The sequence below is a fragment of the Chenopodium quinoa genome, unplaced genomic scaffold, assembly GCF_001683475.1.
Source record: "Chenopodium quinoa cultivar QQ74 unplaced genomic scaffold, ASM168347v1, whole genome shotgun sequence".
NCBI lineage: Eukaryota > Viridiplantae > Streptophyta > Magnoliopsida > Caryophyllales > Amaranthaceae > Chenopodium > Chenopodium quinoa.
Window position 1 is genome coordinate 664,466 of NW_018743212.1, and position 20,352 is coordinate 684,817.

The 20,352-nt window shown below is 33.3% G+C and overlaps 2 protein-coding genes across 3 annotated transcripts; one reads left to right on the plus strand and one right to left on the minus strand.

Annotated features, from left to right (window-relative positions):
• The first annotated feature begins 3,026 nt into the window (after positions 1 to 3,026).
• Positions 3,027 to 7,599, plus strand: LOC110734238 (gibberellin 2-beta-dioxygenase 2-like). The gene is made up of 3 exons (XM_021914299.1): positions 3,027 to 3,873; positions 6,181 to 6,529; positions 6,779 to 7,599. The coding sequence occupies exons 1-3, from the start codon at positions 3,500 to 3,502 to the stop codon at positions 7,034 to 7,036; spliced, it is 981 nt and encodes a 326-aa protein (XP_021769991.1). The 5' UTR covers positions 3,027 to 3,499; the 3' UTR covers positions 7,037 to 7,599.
• Positions 7,600 to 11,947: 4,348 nt separating this feature from the next.
• LOC110734239 (heat shock 70 kDa protein 17-like) lies at positions 11,948 to 18,572 on the minus strand. Of its 2 annotated transcripts, none has more exons than XM_021914300.1 (14): positions 17,614 to 18,568; positions 17,071 to 17,303; positions 16,443 to 16,602; positions 16,120 to 16,365; positions 15,879 to 16,015; positions 15,381 to 15,723; positions 15,130 to 15,291; positions 14,283 to 14,357; positions 14,092 to 14,192; positions 13,944 to 14,013; positions 13,710 to 13,766; positions 13,549 to 13,610; positions 12,639 to 12,711; positions 11,948 to 12,535 (listed from the first exon to the last, which is right to left on the minus strand). In XM_021914300.1, the coding sequence occupies exons 1-14, from the start codon at positions 18,361 to 18,363 to the stop codon at positions 12,329 to 12,331; spliced, it is 2,676 nt and encodes an 891-aa protein (XP_021769992.1). In that variant the 5' UTR covers positions 18,364 to 18,568; the 3' UTR covers positions 11,948 to 12,328. The 2 variants fall into 2 exon arrangements, 1 of the variants encoding a protein (XP_021769992.1); XR_002513778.1 differs by having other exon boundaries at positions 12,320 to 12,535; positions 13,710 to 13,783; positions 17,614 to 18,572.
• Between the last annotated feature and the right edge of the window lie 1,780 nt (positions 18,573 to 20,352).

Genomic DNA, 20,352 nt, shown 5'->3' on the forward strand with positions numbered 1-20,352 from the left:
CGCCTCATTAGTCAACTCAATCATCTGGATTTTGACCGTACTTTTCACTATTTTAATCATTCTTTTAGAGGCATCTTTCTGCTAATTAATAATTGTATCGCCTTTTTCAATTAATTAATCTTAGACCGGTAACTAATTACTAATTAGGCATGTATCAGTACTTGCCCCAACTTAAAACAGCAAAAACATGATTATAAATTATAATTATCATCAATCATGTACGTGATTGGCTATGCTTAATTGGGTGGTTAAGCTAATTAAATCACGACTAAATAAAAATATGAATCCGCACTTCAAAATACACATCACCATACTGAACACCGGAGGTTATAATTGTACTTGTATAGGATTAAATTAATTAATTAATAGTATGATCATCATTGTATAATCAAGAATATAAGATTTTCTACGACATCAACCTCGCATGGGGTATGGGTTGAAGGTTATGCCATGTGGCTAGTAAGGGAATTGAAGTACATAAAGTCACATCCTTCTAAATAGTTTAATTGAGATACCTTGCCCTGCAATTACATATAATTAATAGTACTTAATTAATTAATGTCGTATAATTATTTGTTAATCATGTTTCTAATTAACCGGCCTTCCGACATGAAACTTAATACTTATGTTTGATCAATGAAAGCGATTCAAGCCCCTCGTATTAAGGGAGAAACCAATCATGTCAACTTTTTAGCTAAGATTTCAATTTTTGATGGCCATTGGAAAGTTATATTCTTCTGTTTGTTCGGAAATTCGACTACACATACACATGAGGAATCATTCTAATTAACCTATTCATAAGTAAAGCCTTTTCATGATTAATATCCAGTACAAAAATAATTAAAGTACAATACTTATCTTTAATTTGATGACATTTGTTGACAATGTCATCATAGTAATATATTATGATAAATCTTCTTCCTTAATTAAGCTTGACACTCTTTAGTGAGGAGGATTGGAGTGAAAAATAAAAAATTCGTGATATGAGATCAAATGCTCCATGTATAAACAAGGTACACTAACCAAAAAAAAAAATAAAAATAAAGGATGTAATACGTTAAGTTACATTATTAAAAAATAATCGTACATTTTACAAGTGTAAAGTACAATAATTTTTTGTGTGTATAGTTAAGCTAACATTGTTTTTAAAAAACGAATAATAAAAAATTTGTTAAACATATTTATAAAGGTACCGATATATGGAATAAGAGGCTAAAAGTAGAAAATATAATTACTCGTGTTATTTATTATAGTATTCAGTTTGTAGTAGTTCACAAGCTTTTGATTTGATATATATATATTACGTCATGCATGAATGAATAAGTGAAGGATTAGAGAATTACACAAAGCCTAGGTAGGTGCAAGGCAGGTAATTAATGAGACAGCTTAAAGTAATGATTTTGAAGTTGTAAGGGACTTATTGGTCACCAACATAGATTAAGAATTAAGGCACACTAATAATAACATTACTTGTGTAGGTAGTAGTCAAATTAGCTTAGACAAAGTCAAACACAAATGTCTCTCTCACTCCCCCTCTCTTTCTCAAGCCGAGTCGAGGTCTAATGTCCACGGCTTACGTAAGGCCCACACGTACTTACAGTCTTAGACATGCATTGACAATTCATGGTAGGAAAAAAAGTCTACTTTTTAAATCTAAATTTTCACTTATCTATCTATATAACTATTATACATATTGCTAACAGTAATTAAAAATAAATTTATACTACTCGAACAAGTATTGATTAACTAAGTAAGAAAGATTGATCAAAATAATATGAAATATAGATATGTAATGTTATTTTCATGTGACTCTATAACTATTATATATATATAACAGTTATATAAATAGAGACGGGAATAAGAGATATAAAAAAAGAAAGAGGGGAGACAAAGTGCCGCTAGTTGCAGGTTGGATGTCTAAAGAGAAGACCCTGGTGCGGCAACTTAAATCCCTGAAAAACGCCATCCTTACCTCCCCCCGTCCCCCACACATAACGTGGCTGCTTATTTTCCCTTTGATTGATTATTCATATCATCTCATCTCCGTCCATACCCACGCCATACATTATACAATCAATCTCTTAGCTTCTTTAATTGGGTCAGCCAATTTATGGAAGCAGATAGGAGCCTAATTAATTAGGAACTAATCAAACGCACACCTAATTACAGTTTCTAGTACATTGACTATTTCTTCCATCATTTTGCTTTTTTTTTTTTTTTCTTTTTAAGTGACTATTCACACACATGCCTATCTATTTTAGTTTTTTTCCAACTAATGTATAATCTATTTTAACCGGTTATAGCTAGTACACTTTTGATCTGAGTATGTTTTAAGGTTACAGGTTCGATCGTTTTCAGCATTGACTCTTAAAGATGAGATTCAATTCATTTTTATAGAGTAAAATGGAATAGTATTTGCACAATTGTACGTTGATGCATTCATGTCGATCTTTTAGGTTAAACTCTATTTGACCAAAAAAAAAAAAAAAAATTCTTCTCAAAAATCCTTTTTACAGCTAGTACTACAATGTTTTTCTTATTATAATCACAGATTCACAATTACAATATGCTCTATTCTTTTATATTCTTTTTTTTTTTTTTTTTTTTTGAACTTCTTTTATATTCTACTTAATCATAATACATACCTTGTTATTTTTTTTTTTTTTTAACTAATCGCTCCTACTCGCTATGAATTTTATTGATTATTACGTAGAATCTAGTTAGTAACAAACAAAGTTGAACATTACTTCGTATTACATGTATCAATGAAATTATACCAAGTGAAGTGCTAACACGGGGTGATACATAGTAACTATTATTAGGGACTTTCACTTATTTCAGGTCTAAGAAGTTCAGATAAGATCAATTCAGGAAAAATAAGTTCTGATAAGGGTTGTCCAAGTTCAAATTACAACTAAAATAAATTTAATAAGATCTAATAAGTTCAGATAAGATCAGATAAGTTCAGATCAGGTGAATAAAACACATCCTTAATTACATTCCTTATTATTTGATCCTATCCATTACTTGTACGAAAAACTGAAAATAGGCTATGGCAATGGGTCATGAATTTGAATGTCCTAATAAAGAAAATACAGCAAATAAATACTCGTAAATAAATAAACTAAAGGGGTCGGGTGGGGACAAATTTTCTATATCATAGGTTTAAAAAAACAATCAACATAACCCCACGGCCCCATTATCCATCACACGGCACCCCCCTTCCAATCTATCTCGCCTCCTTCATGCCTTTTTATTTATTTTTAATATATTCTTTTATTTTATTTTCATTAAAAAAATTAAATTACAAATTAACATTCGAGTATTTGACCACCCGGCCCTTATATATACCCCCAACCCCTCCCTCCTAAACCCACATTTATTTTCTCCAAATTGTCAAACTCTAAAATACTACTCCATCCATCTTTCAAAATATCAAGTTTTATATTATATATCAAACCATATATTGTACGAGTATTATTCATTTTCATTGATCATCATGGTTGTAGCTTCTACAAACCCTCTAAAGAGGAGCAAGAAAACCAAGGCAGTTGGAGTGCCAACCATTGATCTTTCTCTTATACACAAAGATAGGTCCACCTTAATAGACCTCATTGTTGAGGCCTGCGAAGATTTCGGCATTTTTAAGGTCATTAATCACGGTGTTTCCTCCGATGTCATTTCCTCCCTCGAAAGACAAGGTCTCGACTTCTTCGCTAAGCCCACACCGGAGAAACACCGTGCTGTGGGTCCCACCGTCCCTAAACCCTTTGGCTATGGCTTCCGTAACATTGGCTCCAATGGTGACGTTGGGGACCTTGAGTACCTTCTCCTTCACGCTAACATCTCTTCCACTCATCCACCTCTTTTCAGGTAACTTTTCTATACTTATTTATTTTTACTGTTTTATTATCGTGCCAAACATATATCTTAACTAAATTTAAACGGAGGTAGTACTTATTCGTATACGTACTTTTGAATTTTTTTTTTTTCCCGGTATAATATGCATGGATTCATAGTATTTTTGTTGAGGAATTTCAAAGTAAAATTATGTCCGGACTTGTATTTTTACACATTGTCGGCCAGAAAATGTTGTCTAATCGTCCACCCATATTATTTTTGTAACAAAATAAAAAATAGCACAGTTGACATGACTTATTAAGAGTATGATACAATGTTACAACTTCATTTCTTCTTCCTAGCCTAGTTTAGCTTAGCCTAGCTTAAACAGAGGATTTTTTTTTTTTTTTTTTTTTTTTTTTTTGGGGTACCCCGTATAGTATAAGGACAGACTATAGGAGTACGAGTGTACAAGTACTTGTTGTTGCCTGGAATAATTAAGTTTAGTTTTATAGTACAACATGAGATTTAATTGTTTATTATTATTTGTATTACTTTTTTTTTTTATTGACATTGACTTTTGTTCTAGAATTTATTATTAAACCTCTTAAAGCCAATCATTTTTAATTTCTTTCTCCCTTTCATTACGGAGTATGTAAGTTGAATTGACCAACTAAGATGCACGCAAAAGAACCTGAACAATACTGATATACACTTGGAAATATATCATCTATTAGATTTCTAGCTATCATATTAAAAAAAAAAAAAAACAATATACATTGTGTATTTTAAAGTGAGTATCGAACTATGTATATAGTCCGCAATAAATATCACAATATTTGTAGTTTAATTTGAATGAATAATGTAATAATTAATTTTTTTAATCAGTCAAAGGTTTTGATTATGTGACCTACTATGTAGTACACGTATATATTTTAATGATTTGTCATGGTCGTAGGACTAATAGCCCGTACGTATCATCCTAGCTAGCTTGATGAATGAAATAATAGTCGCAACTTGATGGATGTGGATGTAGCTCTAAAAATAAATATAATCATCAGTTGGCATATGCTGCCAAATAATAAAAAGAAAAATCAGTTGGCATGCATCAAAACCATAGAATGCAACATATAGTATTAATAAGTTAGCAAATAAAATGGACCAAAGAGAAAGGGGTCTATGTGGTTGAACAAGGGAAACGTTTACACATAAAATTCCATTATTGTGCAACGTATCATTATATGATAGCTACCTTCTCCACGTTGCTTCTTTTATTCACAATATTTGTTTGGTGAACTTGGGTTGTGATCATAATCATTAATCATTAGTTATGAGCCTACATTTTTATTTTTGCATGTCTCCAATTCGTCCAAGAATATTCTTGCATCTTTCATTCAAATGCTAAATTTAGAACATACGTATTCTACAGTCTACCTTTTTACATACCAAAATTATAAATAATATCTCATCTATCTTCCCACTCCTATCCTTAATATCCAAATTGTTTTACGTGGAATGTTTTTTATTTATTTTTTTGACTTGTCTAATTAATGAAGGTCGATGTTTTAGAAATGGGTAAAATCATCTAATTCTAGAAGTGTGGATAAAATTTATAAATACTCTTACTATTTTTACTCTGTAATTTTACCAAATATTACTTGAATTCAAAAGATGAGGAAAAGAACACTAATAAAACTTCAATCCTAATCAAAGAATTTTTTAAATCGTTGTTTACGGGTTAGACTCTTGAAAGGGTAATTGATCTAGAAGATAATGAAATGTCAGTTGGAAAAGATGAAGTTTGTGGTACGGTAAGAGGTCCAAGTGTAAGAGGCGCGTCCAATGGGCATAGGTCTAGAAGAAAACTTGTAGCAGTAGAATTTGTAAAGTAAATAGTAGCATTGCTGAAAACAGGGGTTCAGACTCATATCAATGACTTCTCATTAATCAAATCAAATCAGTATCAATTCAGCAATTTAATCTATTTTGTACATATAAAAAAGTGAGTAAACAATACAGAGTGTCAGCATCAGTGTCATTTTCTATATTGAGGGTGGAAGGTACTCCATTTACATCTTTCCAATTGAAGAATCCACTCCTACCTCTGTTACCCACCCAATTTTCACATGTGCTTTACACTCATATTATTATCTCTACCTTTTACTACAGTACTTGTTTTCAACCCCTGTAACCAGGCATTTTGCAACGACCCTGCCTAACTAGTACTCGTACGTGTATGTAACTAATAGTGGGCGAAATACTAATCGGCTATATTATTATTGTCTATAATATCAACTAAAGTTCGACTCTAATTAATGTACTGCATATTGGATTGTGTAGTGACGCGGTAAATGATTACGTGGAGGCGGTATCAGATTTATCATGCTCGTTACTAGATCTGATGGCTGAGGGACTGTGGGTCCAAGACAAATCTATATTTAGCAGATTAATCAGAGACTCTCAAAGTGATTCACTCCTAAGACTCAATCACTACCCTGCCCTTAAAAATTGGGACTCTTTTATCAATGGTGAACGCATTGGATTTGGAGAGCATTCTGACCCTCAGATCTTAACCATCTTGAGATCCAACGACATTGCTGGCCTTCAGATTTGTACCCCTGATGGTTTGTGGCTTCCTGTTCAACCTGATCCCAATGCCTTCTATGTTATGGTGGGGGATGCCCTTCAGGTACCTTCTTTTCTTTTCTTTTTTTTTAACTACACCACTATTATCTTAATTCGTGTTTGATTGCGTCACTTATAGATTGTACATTGTATCGTTTGAATAAGTCATTGATTATACGAGGGTGTTGTCACATCCATTTCAGATGTTTATTGTTATTTGCCTAATTTATGCGAGTACTAATAATTTACCATTGTGGGTAACAAATATGATCAATTTTAGTCTAAACGTTATGAAATGTTTACATGTGTGTAGGTATTGACGAATGGGAGATTTGGAAGTGTGAAACATAGAGCAATGGCGAATAGTTCGATAAGCAAGGCAAGAATGTCGATGATCTATTTCGGAGCACCACCATTGAATGCAACAATCTCGCCAATAAAAGAGATGGTGTCACCATTGAATCCAAGCCTATACAAGCCTTTTACATGGGGAGAATATAAGAGAGCAATGCATGCTTCAAGACTAAGTGATTGTCGCCTCAACCAATTCAAGAGACGCAATGATCAATGATTTTAATGAAAAACTTTAGATTAAATATAAAATATAAAAATATAATATATTATATGGTCTGTCCATCCAATTTTCTAGTTTAGTAGGAGTAGTTTATAAAGTTGGACGTACAACTTACAAGATGGGAAAGGAAGGGAAAAAAGAAATTTCCATTTTTGGTACTGGCATTCATCCGTCCATCATCATAATTATTATTATTATAATTATAATTATTATGACCTTAGCTTGTGGTGGGCTAGTAGCGAGCTAGTTGGATAGAGACACTTGGAAAAGCAGAAAATGATGTATATAATCATGGTTTTTTCTTTTTTTTTTTTTTAATTTTTAGGAGCTGAAATTAATGGAGGGTGATCTCATTTTTTAGTTTAAGAATTGCAAATTATTTGCGTGGATGACACCTTCCATTATTTTATTTTATTTTATTTAGTGTAATGTAGGCCAATGTCTTAATTAAGCAAAGTATATCTATTAGAAAGTCTTTCATTGAATTTTTCATGTTTTGATTTGCTTTGCTTGTGGGAGTATTTATATTATATGCGTATAATTATTGGTACAATCCCGATGGTTGATAATTGCAATTAATCATTCAATCTATCACTAAACTAATTGAAAAGTTTATCATAAAAGTATTTGATATTAATCAATCTACTTGAATTAATTGTAGACATAATCATTCATGTATAAGAAAATAAATACTACTTATAGACCTATTTGACATTGACAAATTGAAAAGATTGGCATGGTTCAATTGATCTAATTGTTATAAAAATAGGCCATAACTCAAAAGACAACTATAGCACTAACAATATCCAAAAATAATAATGATTAATTATACCCACAATGAACATTTACTCATTTGGATGCCTACAAAGTTCTGTGTGTGTTCTTAGACTCCCAATCTATTTGGATTTTATTAGTACATATGTCATGTCAAACATTTAATAATTTCATATGAATATGTACAACCTATCTAGCCACGATCGATCTCATGAAAAGAGTGATCATGAACACATTTTGTTATCCGAGCATATACACGTACAATACTATCTCAAAGCTTTTATATTTTCAATCCATTGAGGGTTAAGACGTTAAGTACATATGTCATGTCAAACATTCAGCAAGTCTTCATGAAGTATGTACAATCTATATAGGTTCGATCTCACGCGTGAAAAGAGTGATCAAGAACAAGTTCAATTATTCGCCTAAATGCACAACAATATCCCAAAAGAATTAATTAGTTACAATTTTTAAAACAGTAATACCTTAGTTATTCCCCATTTTAAGGCAAGACTATGAGTTACTCCGAATTCATAAACACATAAAAGAGAGGGAAAAAAAGTATTTCTTCCGTTTTCTTTTATTGCACCATCAAGACTTTTTCACTATTCACATAATCTTTTTTGACCATCTTTGTGATTTATCCGTAATGAAAAACATAATCATGTGGAATAGATCTAGTTAGATTCGTCTCAAAATCTACTTTTCGAATATCAACTTTTTATAATTTTTACAAAAGTATAATTAAAAATATTAATAGACAAAGTAATGTATTAGGAAGTATATATATTTGTCCAGGTTGGTTTCCTAAAAACTATTAATATATCCTAAGTATATAAGTATATTCTATCACGAAAGCTTCCTACTCGTCAGTTTGAGTTAATACTTTTGATTGAATTTATGAATTTAAGTTATCGCTGGCTGTTGTCGAGCTGTACTCATTATTTCAACAAATGACTACATATTCTTGATTAATTATTTATTATAGAAGATAAACAAATCAATTAAACCTTATATCAAAATTTTAATTTAATTAAAATAAAGGAGGATTATTAGTAGCTTTCTATGAATAGCTAGCCAATTAATTTCCTCGGGAAAAAAAAAAAAAAAAAAAAAAAAGAGGGGGCTAGCTAATGGGCCAGATGATTGAGATAATGATGGCATGCACTTTAATTAACCTCATCAATCTAATTAGATAATCATGCTTATTTGAGTTGTTTCCAATAATGACATGATTACTTTACTGTCATACTTAAAAGATCTTTGTCACAAAAATAAAAATGTTAGGTTAATTAACTACTAGGGAGTGGAGTATGTTGCAATAACTTTCCTAATTTAAAGTCTTTATTAATTTGGTGAATACCATCCTAAATGAAATGCTGAGTCTTAGGTAATTATCATACTGTATGAACGATGTGATTCCAGCTTAAATTCCTTCAATGTCGCAATCAAGAGACAACCTCATAATAGAATTAATATTTAATCAGGCAGGTATGAGAAATTAAAATGCCACCAATAATTCACATTTTCCCCGTTTTAAGAGAATTACACCGCATTTGTTTTTGTGCTTGTTAACGTACAGCTTTTATCATGAGTATCTTTAATCACTTGACACCATATGTTCGACTAATTGTTATTGTACGTTAGTCATTGAATTAGTAATTTGAGTTAGATTTTCATGATGTCGATTTACAAAGATTATGGATGATTTGTAAAATTAGTTGGTCATCGCCTTGGTTATTAGCTGTTTGGAGTACTAAAAATGTACATATATACTCGCATATTTTAAGGCTAAATGATGAAAAAAAGTGAAAAATTTTGCTCCAACTAACCTTTTCAATTGCCTACTACTAACTTACTAAGCACTGCTATAAATTACTTGGTACAACCCCTCTTTTTCAGCCCCTCCCCACCTCCCTTCTTTCTCTCACACTCATTAGCCATTACCATTACCACCAAAATATAATTTTTTTTTTTTTTAAAAAAAAAAAAAACCACCGCACATACCAAATAAAGATTATCTTTTATGGTTGATATCAAATTGTTCGAAAGTTGACATTTTTAATAGTTTCAACTATTACAAGCGATTGTTGCACCCAAAAAAAAAATACAATAATGTAACATCGCGTTAGGAGGTTTGCATCATGAGAATGGTTTTATTATGAGACAAAGACTCAGCCCGAATGGACCCACAACTTACCAATTAATTATCAGTACGCGTATGTGTGTGTCATCTATCCGAGGAAAACATCACATTTAAGACATTACTTAATTAATATATCAAGGTATTAAACATGCTTATGTTTTCATTCTCTTGGCCTCTTAAATCTGTGGTTGTCCAACGCCTCAATTGACTATCATGCAAATTAGATCGAAACATCCTTTAAGAGCAAGGATTGCATGAAAAGTCTGCTTATTTTAATATATTCTGCCTTAGATTGTTACCTACTTCCTAACCAACCTTTTTTTTTGTGTTATTTTTTTTTTTTTTTTACAAAAACTCAATAACTTATAGTAGTGTCCGAATGAATTGTTAATGCCATGTTTCTAACCAAAAAACAGATTTCCTTTTAATTTCCTCAAATATTTGGACAAGAAATATGCTCATCAACTAATTGTGCTGGATTTACTATGACATTTATTCAAAATTGGTTAGGATTACAAGTATCTATATATATAAGGGTTGTCATACTATGACATAATAACGCACACAATTTTTCTTATAAGCTTACATATAATTTTTGCACTCCCAGTCCCAGCCTATATCAATCAATGGCTTCGTTAGTGCTGTTAGCAAAAGCTCTTATGGCATATCGCCAGGACAAGAAGAACAACTTGATGACGGTGGATATGGAGGATGCTGTGGAGAAAGTAATTTATAGCAGCGGCCGCCTTGATACAAAGGATAGTGATGATCACATTCCATTCTATATGAAAATGAAGGGAAATAGGTATAGTTCAACTTTCAAAGACCAAGAGTTTACTATTCATGCCTAGCTGAATTTGCTTGGGCATCTGTATGTCGTACAACGTACATGCATCTTGTTACTTAGCTTATTGGTGCTGGAAGCGCACCCATTTCCTATGTGGCGCCATGAAATTTGTAACGGAGTACACTTATAATGTCAATTCATATTTATGTATGTCAATTTCCAAGCAGCTAAGATAGGTCGATAATGCAATTCTCACATATGTATGATCAATGATGTTTACATGTTAGGAATGTAAAGGTCCTTTTATGTTACTCTGGTCCGTATAAAATACGACTCTCTTCCTCAATGCGATCTTCCTCTCTCATTCTCTTAGCTAGAAGGCTTAATAATAGACTAATCCTTGTTTCATGAACGATTACAAAAAATGATCAAAGTAAAGTACTTGAATCGTGTAAAAGTACTAAGTGGAAACCGGAGAAAATAGAAAAGTAGAAAAGAGCTTATGGCATTTTATGTAATAGCACTGTTATGGATAATCATCGGATAAAAAGCATAAGTATTGTACAGGTAATTAAGAGATACTGGTAATATTAAGGTGGACCAAACTAGCTAGCGAAGCCATGAAAAGCAGGCATACAAATACATATACAGGTAAGTGGTACGATCGAGTAACTGTTTGAATCGACAATATATGATATGATATGATGTGAGTACTGTACTCTAATGTTCAGATAAAAGAGCTGAGTTAACCTAGTTAGTCCGTCACTACTTTTCAGCAAAGGACTATTGTACATCTAGTATATGTTTTACAGGACAATTACAAACATTGCATACACAACACAGCTAAGCTAGCTAGCTTCATTATTACCCTACATCATACTGGCATAACACATTCATTAATTACAATTTCATGTTGAGCTAGGGGTTGTACATAAGGAAGCTTAACTAAACACAGACTCATTGTGGATTTGTGGTAGTGTGGTACACAAAATTGAAACAAATTGTGGGAAGGTTATAAGAAAAGAGCTGCGCATTATTGTCGTGTATTGAATTGCCAACACATAATCAAGCTACACTTCTGGTCCAATTGAACCAAGCGAAGATCAATGATTGTAAATAATACTTTCAGAAAACGATGGAGCAGCTTGTTCAGTGAGCTGTATACAGATAAATGTTGAAGAATAAGAAAACACAAGCAAGACAGCATAATTTTTTCAGTGCATGTAATAGATTTTGTAAGAAGAGGATTGCTATAATTATGGTAAATATGTTACTACTTGTTCCAACAAGACAGCACAACATAGGGTGTTAGTACAAGTAATCCGTAAGTGCTATTTCTAACAAAATTTCGTATCTCAGACCAATTAAAAAGGGGTCGAACTGGCTCAGGAACCTATGGCTCAAGCTAACATATACTTTACTCGAGGAAATCTTTATGCCAACTAGTCTCTGAGCAGATAAATACGTTGACAAGGAATGTGTCCTTGAGAAAGAACTTTGTTCCAACAAGAAAAGCCTTCGGCAGGAGAAGTAATTTGTGACCATGAATTGTATGGTTTTATCATTGGGGTAGCATACCACATCACAGTTCATCATGAGATCTAGACTCTGGGTCGGCATTATCTGTCGCTGAGCCATCAGAAGTTTCTGGATTTTCCTTGGTAGAGCTCTCCTCACTGGTGCCAGAAGTAGAGTTCGAATCTTTCTCTGCTTTCTCAGTGTTAGTGTCATTCTTAGCAGGCTTCTCTACTTTTGGCCTTGGTTTTGGGATTCTATTCACCCTAGTTACCTAGAATCAAAATTTTCCGTCATTGATGAAACTTTTGAACCAGAAATCAGGTTATGATACACATAATGTCACCATTTAGGCATTTATGAAAGATCAGACATACCTCAGCCTGAAGATCAGCTAACTTGTCATACACTTCCTCGGAAGTAAATACAGGCTCACTTGTAGCAGAAGCCCTGTCGAAATACAAACAACATTAGAATTTGCAGATCAAACAAAAAAAATGCCATTCATTGTACTTATCAAAACAATATATTCATGGTTTCATGGGTAAAATAGATGAGGCAATAAGTAAGAAAAACCATCTTCAATTTGCCAAGTGCAATCTAGATTTCAATTGACAAGAAACATACATAAATGAGATTAATCAAACATTAGATCCTGCAATATAATAGTTGACGGGACAAGCACCAAAGACATTAATGACTAAATTTAATAAACTCTAAATTCAGCTTAAACTCACAAACTATTGACCAAATATGACAATCCAAAACGGTCTTCCTGCCTTTTTTCCAAAGAAGAAAGCAAGAGTTTCATGGGAACAAGCAACAAAGACATTGCACATTGGACTGAATCTTCAAATTCACTTATGTTTGTAGCGTAGTAAGATAAAATAACACAACCTACATAAATCTCTTTTTTTTTTTCCCAAAATAAAACTGTTTGAAGAAGACAAGCAACAAAGACAATACAAATTGGATCAAATCTCCAAATTCAGTTTTGACAAATCTTAATAAGATCAGATAAGAAACACTGACAGTTCTCCAAGTATTCTGTCAACCTTCATACTAGCACACATTTTGCAAATTAATCCTTGAAATGGAGAATGAGAAAATTAGAGTAAAATATTACTTCTTATACTCTATTAGTAAGGGGGATAGTTATTCTAAAGCATAAATATAAAGGTTACTCATTGTCCCAAAAAAAGATTGCATGAAAAAGGCTATCAATTTAAAAAAAATTACAAGTTTATATAACAAATACGCGAAGCAATTTGCAGAGATACTACTTACTTCTCCTGTTCAGCCTGCTTCTGATCTAACCACTTACTGAACTTATCAGCTAGATTCAAAACCTGAAAACCCAGTGATGATCAACAGAAGTTAATTGCAAGAAAATGCTGCAAATCAATCCAACTAGAACATGCCAAAGGCTCCCAGATTCAGATGTTAACCTCATCAATTTTTTCTTTTGGAATCCAGGATTTGCTGATCTCCCAGCCACGTACAATCTGCAATTATGCAAAAACTAAGTATGACATATTTTAGGCCAAATAAAAAAATAAAAAAATAAACATTCTTGCTATACTGCTATAGGCACATTTAAGCTAATTGCAAATTTCCGTTTAATTATTGCCACACACAAAACAATGCAATCATAATTGATAACTGTAAGCCACATTACATACCTCTGCTAACTCAGTTAGATACTTTTTAGCTTGCTCCATTGCTTTTGGACGAGCAGTCAATTCATCCATTCTAAAGTGAAACAGACATCAGTAAGATATCATTATTTAGCTAGAAGAAAATAAATTTTGATCAAGGCGCCAAACCAACCTGAAAAATATGGGGTCACCAATAGCTTTTAACATCTTCAGACGTTCTTCAAATTCTCCAGCAGTAGCATCTTCTCCATCCATATAAAGCCAGTCTTGGATCTGAAACCACCAAAAAGTTTGTATTTTATTTTTTATTTGAATATCATAGAAAAATCATGAAGTGGAAGAATTTGCTGGCTAAAGTCTTGCCTCCTCAAGCTTTGCAATGAATGATTGTCGCTCTTCATTAGTTGAAACCTTTTCAACTTCCCCAGATGATTCAACCTATTAAAGACAAAACAACGGGAGATATATAATTAGGCAATTATAAGATTGACTACATATAATACGCCAAAGGAAAAAAAATACATGCTAGACTGCAAACTTCTCCATATACCCAGATAAAGTTGTTATACATCAACAAAGTTACAGTTAATGCCATGACAAACTAAAGGCTTATACACATATCCTTGGGATATGCAGACTCACTCGTCTACCAATTTACGTGAAAATGCTTAAAGTATTTGAGCAAAAAAAAGTAATAATAACAAATTACACTTGTAATAAATTTAAATGAATGATTCAAGAAACTTTTTAGCTTTTAGCTTTGAAAGAACGTAAAAATCAGCAATATGTTTCAAAAGTACAGTGATCTTCTACCAATAGTACAGCCAAGTAGAAGGAAACCCAGAGGTCAGTGTTTGAAACTTCCAGGATGAAATTATCAAGCAGAGAGACCAAGAAAAAACAGAATTCACATAACCCATAGTACTGCTGAAGAAGATGCTGCAAATGTATTGATGATTTAACCAAGGCAGACATGTTCAAAACCAAAAGCAAGTACACCAAATAGTACCAGGCTTTTATTGTTCATAACGTACCTACATGGCTATTATGTTTTATGCATCTATGGGAAATGAGAGCACTATTATGTTAGCTAAATTACTTCTATGATCTAATTAGAACCAGCACTGCAAACACAGTAAATAATTGCTAACTAAAACCTTGATTTTTCAGCAATATGTAAGAGATCAAATCCAAAAAGAAAGGCAAAAACCTTTTCTCTGGTTGAATAAATGTATCCTTCCAAATTATTTTTTAACTCTGCTGTCCTCCTTCGCTCTGCATCCTTCTGGTTAAGTGCTGCCAGCTTCTGCTTCGCGTCAGCCAGGGATTTTTCAGAAAATGACATTGCAGGCCCAATTGTCTTCTCAGCTACCTGTGTGTAAGCAAGACAATTAAATCAATTGATTTCGCCAATACAAAAAGGATTTATATTCCGACAATGATACTTAGATCAGCATTTACCTTCAAGGTCACCCTGAAAGTTCGCTTCTTTAATTTCTTTTCAATAATCTCTTTGATATTCTCTTCTGTAGCACCAGAGTTAGAGGAATTATTTGTGCTGCCATCATTCTGCAAATTGTCATTACCTTCTTCAGCAGAATCCCCACTCGCAGTTTCAGTTGATGAGTTCAAAGTTATGTTTGCTGAAGTGGAGTTATCTACAGTCAGATTCTTTTTAGGAACTTCTACCCACTCAGTTATCTCAATAACAGCCTCGGCACGATCTAAGGTTAACACCCCACTTCTACTTAAAGAGAAATGTAGGTTTGCCTTGATCGGAGCAGAGAGATTTCTAGATGCATATCTGAAACAGAATAAAACAGCAGGAAAAGTTCAGGTCTAAAGTCTAAACACAAAACTTCTTAAGTTTGGATAAAAGTTAAGAAAACTTATATTGCAGTAAATGGAAAGTGATAGATACTCAAATTAACACATGCTACATAAGCCACAAATGCATACCTCTCAGTGGCATTGGCCAATCCAGAGACTGTATACTGAGCAAATATGGGAGAGGAAACACCGGGTGGCAATAAGTCTTTGCTCTCATAAGATAAAGCCACTTCAAAGTCTTTCTTGTGAATTATTGATCGGAACATCTGCAATAAAGTAACCAAGGATGAAAAACAACACAATAAATCTATAATTGAAGACATTGTCTGTTCACAAGTATCCCCAATAAGTTCTCAACAAAATGAATTACCTTACTAGGGACCTTCTTCATGCGCGGCACAAGGACTTGCTTTGTACTTTCATCTTTCACAAGATCAATACCATCCAATTCCATCACATAACCATATGTAGCACCATCAATCATTCCCAATTTTCTATTCAATTTTATTCCATCACTTAAATTTGCAGCATGTAATGCAGCACCAAGAACTATAGCTTCATCAGCATCCAAATGTTTGTCTAATTGTTTCCTACCAAGAAATTCTTGAAGCTTAGCCTGTGACATTTTAAACCTTAGATCAGCTGTTGGAAAGATATATTTCCATTAAGGGAGCAACTAGAAAGATTATTTACCTGCAACTTTGGAACTCGAGTGGCACCTCCAATTAATTCTACGGCAGATACCTCATCAGCTCGCAAACCTGAATTCTGAAGAACTTCCTTTAGTGGGATGAGAGCTTTGGCCCACAAATCTTCACAAAGCTCTTCAAACTTCTCACGGGTTATAGAACTCCTAGAAGTAAAAAGGAGTAAATCTTTAGCAACTCTTCAGCTGCTGTTATGCTATTGTTTGCATCTGTACATACTTGTGACGTTTTATTTATTTCTAGTAAAGCTATACACCATACTAAAAGTATTATAAATATATGTACTGAACTACGTATTAGCATCAACTCTGTATGCACATTGCAGTAATTATCCTAGAAAAAAATGAATGCATCTCATAATTTGTGCAAACACCTATACTAACTCGCCTCATGGGAAAAGGGACAAGATTAACCTCCAATATCCTACTTTGGATTAGCCCCTTTGATACAGTTTTACACAGTTTGAACCATCAGACACAGAGTACAAAGTAAGAATGTTTCAGTCAATTGCAGTGTAGTAAATGCATAAAGTGCATAAAATTGCAAGTTTTAGAACAGGTTACAAAGCTTGCATTAATCAAAGTTAGTAACTCAGAATTGAGCAGTCCACAAACCTGAAGTCGCGATCATCATGGATTGACTCAACCGATATTGGAGCCACAGTATTGGCGCTCAAAATTTCTTTAGTACGCTTGACTTGCTTCTTCAATTTTGCCATTGCTTTAGGAAACTTCCTTACATCAACCCCATTTTCAAGCTGCTTATTGAATTCATCAGCAAAGTACTCCACCAATCTCAATTCCATATGTTGACCACCAAGTTCAGCATTCCAAACTACATCCTTAACCTACACCAACGACAATAAATTGTATAAACAAAACACTAAGACACTATAGTATGACCAACAACAGGTTCACACGAAAATACAGCTATCAAATTCTCCAATTCATAATATATCTCCTAATTACTACATTTTGCAGCACCAATTATAACATTCATCATCCCTTAACCTTCCTATGAGTTAAATTCTCGATCAAATATACAAAATGCTACTCCAAAAGTTCTTACTTCTTTGTGAGACAACCACGATCAAAACACGAAGAACATTTAGAGACGGAGCGAGTACAAATTAACAAAGGCGGAGGACAGAAGAATACCTGAAATTGGTTGGCAGAAAGAGTCTTGCCATAATCCTTAGTATCATAAGCAGAGAAATAAACAAGAGCAGCATAAGTAGAAGTGGCACCCATATCATAAAACACAACATATTTGGAATCATTCGCAAACTTCTTATCAATTCCATACTGCAATGCAGCTCCAGAATGTTCATTAATCAAAGACAACACATTAACACCAGCCAATTGAGCAGCTTGAATCACCGCCTTTCTTTCCGACTGCCCGAAATACGGCGGAACAGTAATCACCGCATCTTTTACAGCAACTTTGGAATGAAACTCAGCTAAATCCAACGCATAACTCAAAATCATCGCCAACATTTCTTCCAATGAATAAATCTCGCCATCATCAACCTTAATAGCCGCAACACCTCTAGAATCTTCGACAATTTGGTAGGGCAAGTAGAAAGAATCAATCTTTTGCTTGGAGAAGGAGTAGGGTTTTCCGATTAGGTCACGAATTTGGGCGTAAACTTTATCGGGATAACGAGCGATCAAAGCGGAGGATTCTTCACCGATCAAACGAATTCCAGATTGAAAAGAGACTAAATTTGGGGATTTACGCTTTGACATTTCGTTAATTGCGATTGAAATCGGAGGTTGGCCTGGTTTTAGATTTACGACAGCAACTTTGAGCCATTCTGAACCCAGATCTATGCTTAACACTGCTGATTGTGATTTTAATGGGATTATTGCGAATATACAGAGAATGAACCCTAATCGTAACAACATTGCAGCAGCTTTCCAAAGATCAAATCTTTACTTGCCCAGAAATTAATATTTGAAGAAGAAGAAGATTATGAGTGAAATTTCAGGAAATCTCTCGAGAGAGTTTTAAGAGGGGGGTTTTATGAAGTACAGTATTGTTTGTTGAGAGTGAAAATAGCAAGGTCATGGGAACCAATGAAGGTAATACACGTGGAGTAACTTACACTTGGCAGAATTTGAGTTGGCTTGTGCGTTGTTAATTCTGTTACTCTGTATTTTAGGTGAGAGAGAAAGAGTGGTGAGACTATACGTAATATTTACGGTTACTGTAGATTTATAATGAGATTGATTGGGCTGTTTCATAATGAGGGCCTTTCAGTAACTTTTGCCCATTGGACTTGATGACTACCCATGAGGCCTTGACATATGGTTTGGTTAAGCTGTTGCTCCTTCAAGCCCATATCACAAGTGAATTGGGCTTTAGACTTTTAGGGCACATCTGGTTGTCCAAAATATACTTCCGTTGCTTTGGACCAAGTAAATACTTTTGATGTTACTTTTTAGTTGTCACATTTTTTTATCACGTTTGTCAACGCATGTTCAATCATTAATATCTCTACATATTATAAAAATTTAATAATATTATAAAAATATATACATTGAGAAGCCTTTAACAAGATTTCATATGATTATATTTTGTCATAATTATAAATCACAAAAGCTAGTCAAAATGGAGTTTGTGAATAGTTTCAAAAGTCAATATGTGTCGATTAAAAACGAATGCAAAAAGAGCAAAGCCCAAGTCTCCCTATCCTTGACAAATAATGATGTCTTTGTGTCATATGGTGTTGTATACTTGTATCTCATGTTAATCTCGCCTATATTGAGATTATCTTGGCCCAACCAATCATATAAGTGAATATTGTGTCAACCATTATCGTATTATGTCAAGTTGTGTCGTGTCTTGCCATACTTTTCAACATAATCCGTAAATATAGCTCAAGCATGGCCTATGATCTAACACACTTAGCTAGCTTTGAGTCCACTGCACTCCACACTATGCCATTTGAGTTGGTCGTGTTATCTTCTTAATGTAATCGATGCTCCATTGATCCTACATTCGTACTCTAGAAAAAAAAAATCATTCAAACAAACCTCACTATTTGAGTATGGATTATCTATCTTTGTTCAATCAAACTCCACTATTATTTTTTTTATCACCCACCAATTAATCTTTAATCAATCAAACCTCAATATATATTTTCTTATAATGTTCACCTTTCTTTTACACATGAGCATTTGATAAATAAGCCTTTTATTCATTAACAAAATGATTAACCATAATGATTTTAAAAATAATTTTAGCAAAAATCTGGGAATGCAAAAACAGGTGGAGTAAGATAAGGAGGATGAAAAGATATTATGGAAACCAAAAATGGGTAAAGAAACCTGCCCATGTGAGTGCTACCTAAAAGATGGAAATTTAGTTAAAGGGATGCGTTGAATGCGCTCGACACTCGCTAGTCCCCACAAAAAGGTGCATATATATTTTCAATTCACGGGTTCCTGTTGGCTTCAATTCATCTATTCCACATTATACACGTTATGAGTGTCAAAGGACACTATCATTGAGGCACCTCTATTTTGTCAACTTCACCTCATTGCACTACCCTTCCCCGGCCCCATCGGTAACTATTTTACGTCTTTATGTACCTTTTTATTATGCCGATTTCAATAATCATCATACGCCGAGTAAATATATAGGCTAGTTGTTTTTACTAAGCTTGTTTGTTTGTACATTAAAAGATAAATTAATAAGTTAAATTGAGCATTATGTACTATGTACATATATAAAAAATGTATTATAAACATCATATTATGTGGAAATGTATATGCTTATATACTATTTTATACTTTGTATATGTCTTTAATTTTTATATGTCCTTGTTATACATAAACATGGAAGACTTTTAAGTGGTCCCGGATAAATAGGAGCCTTAAAACAACTTGTCT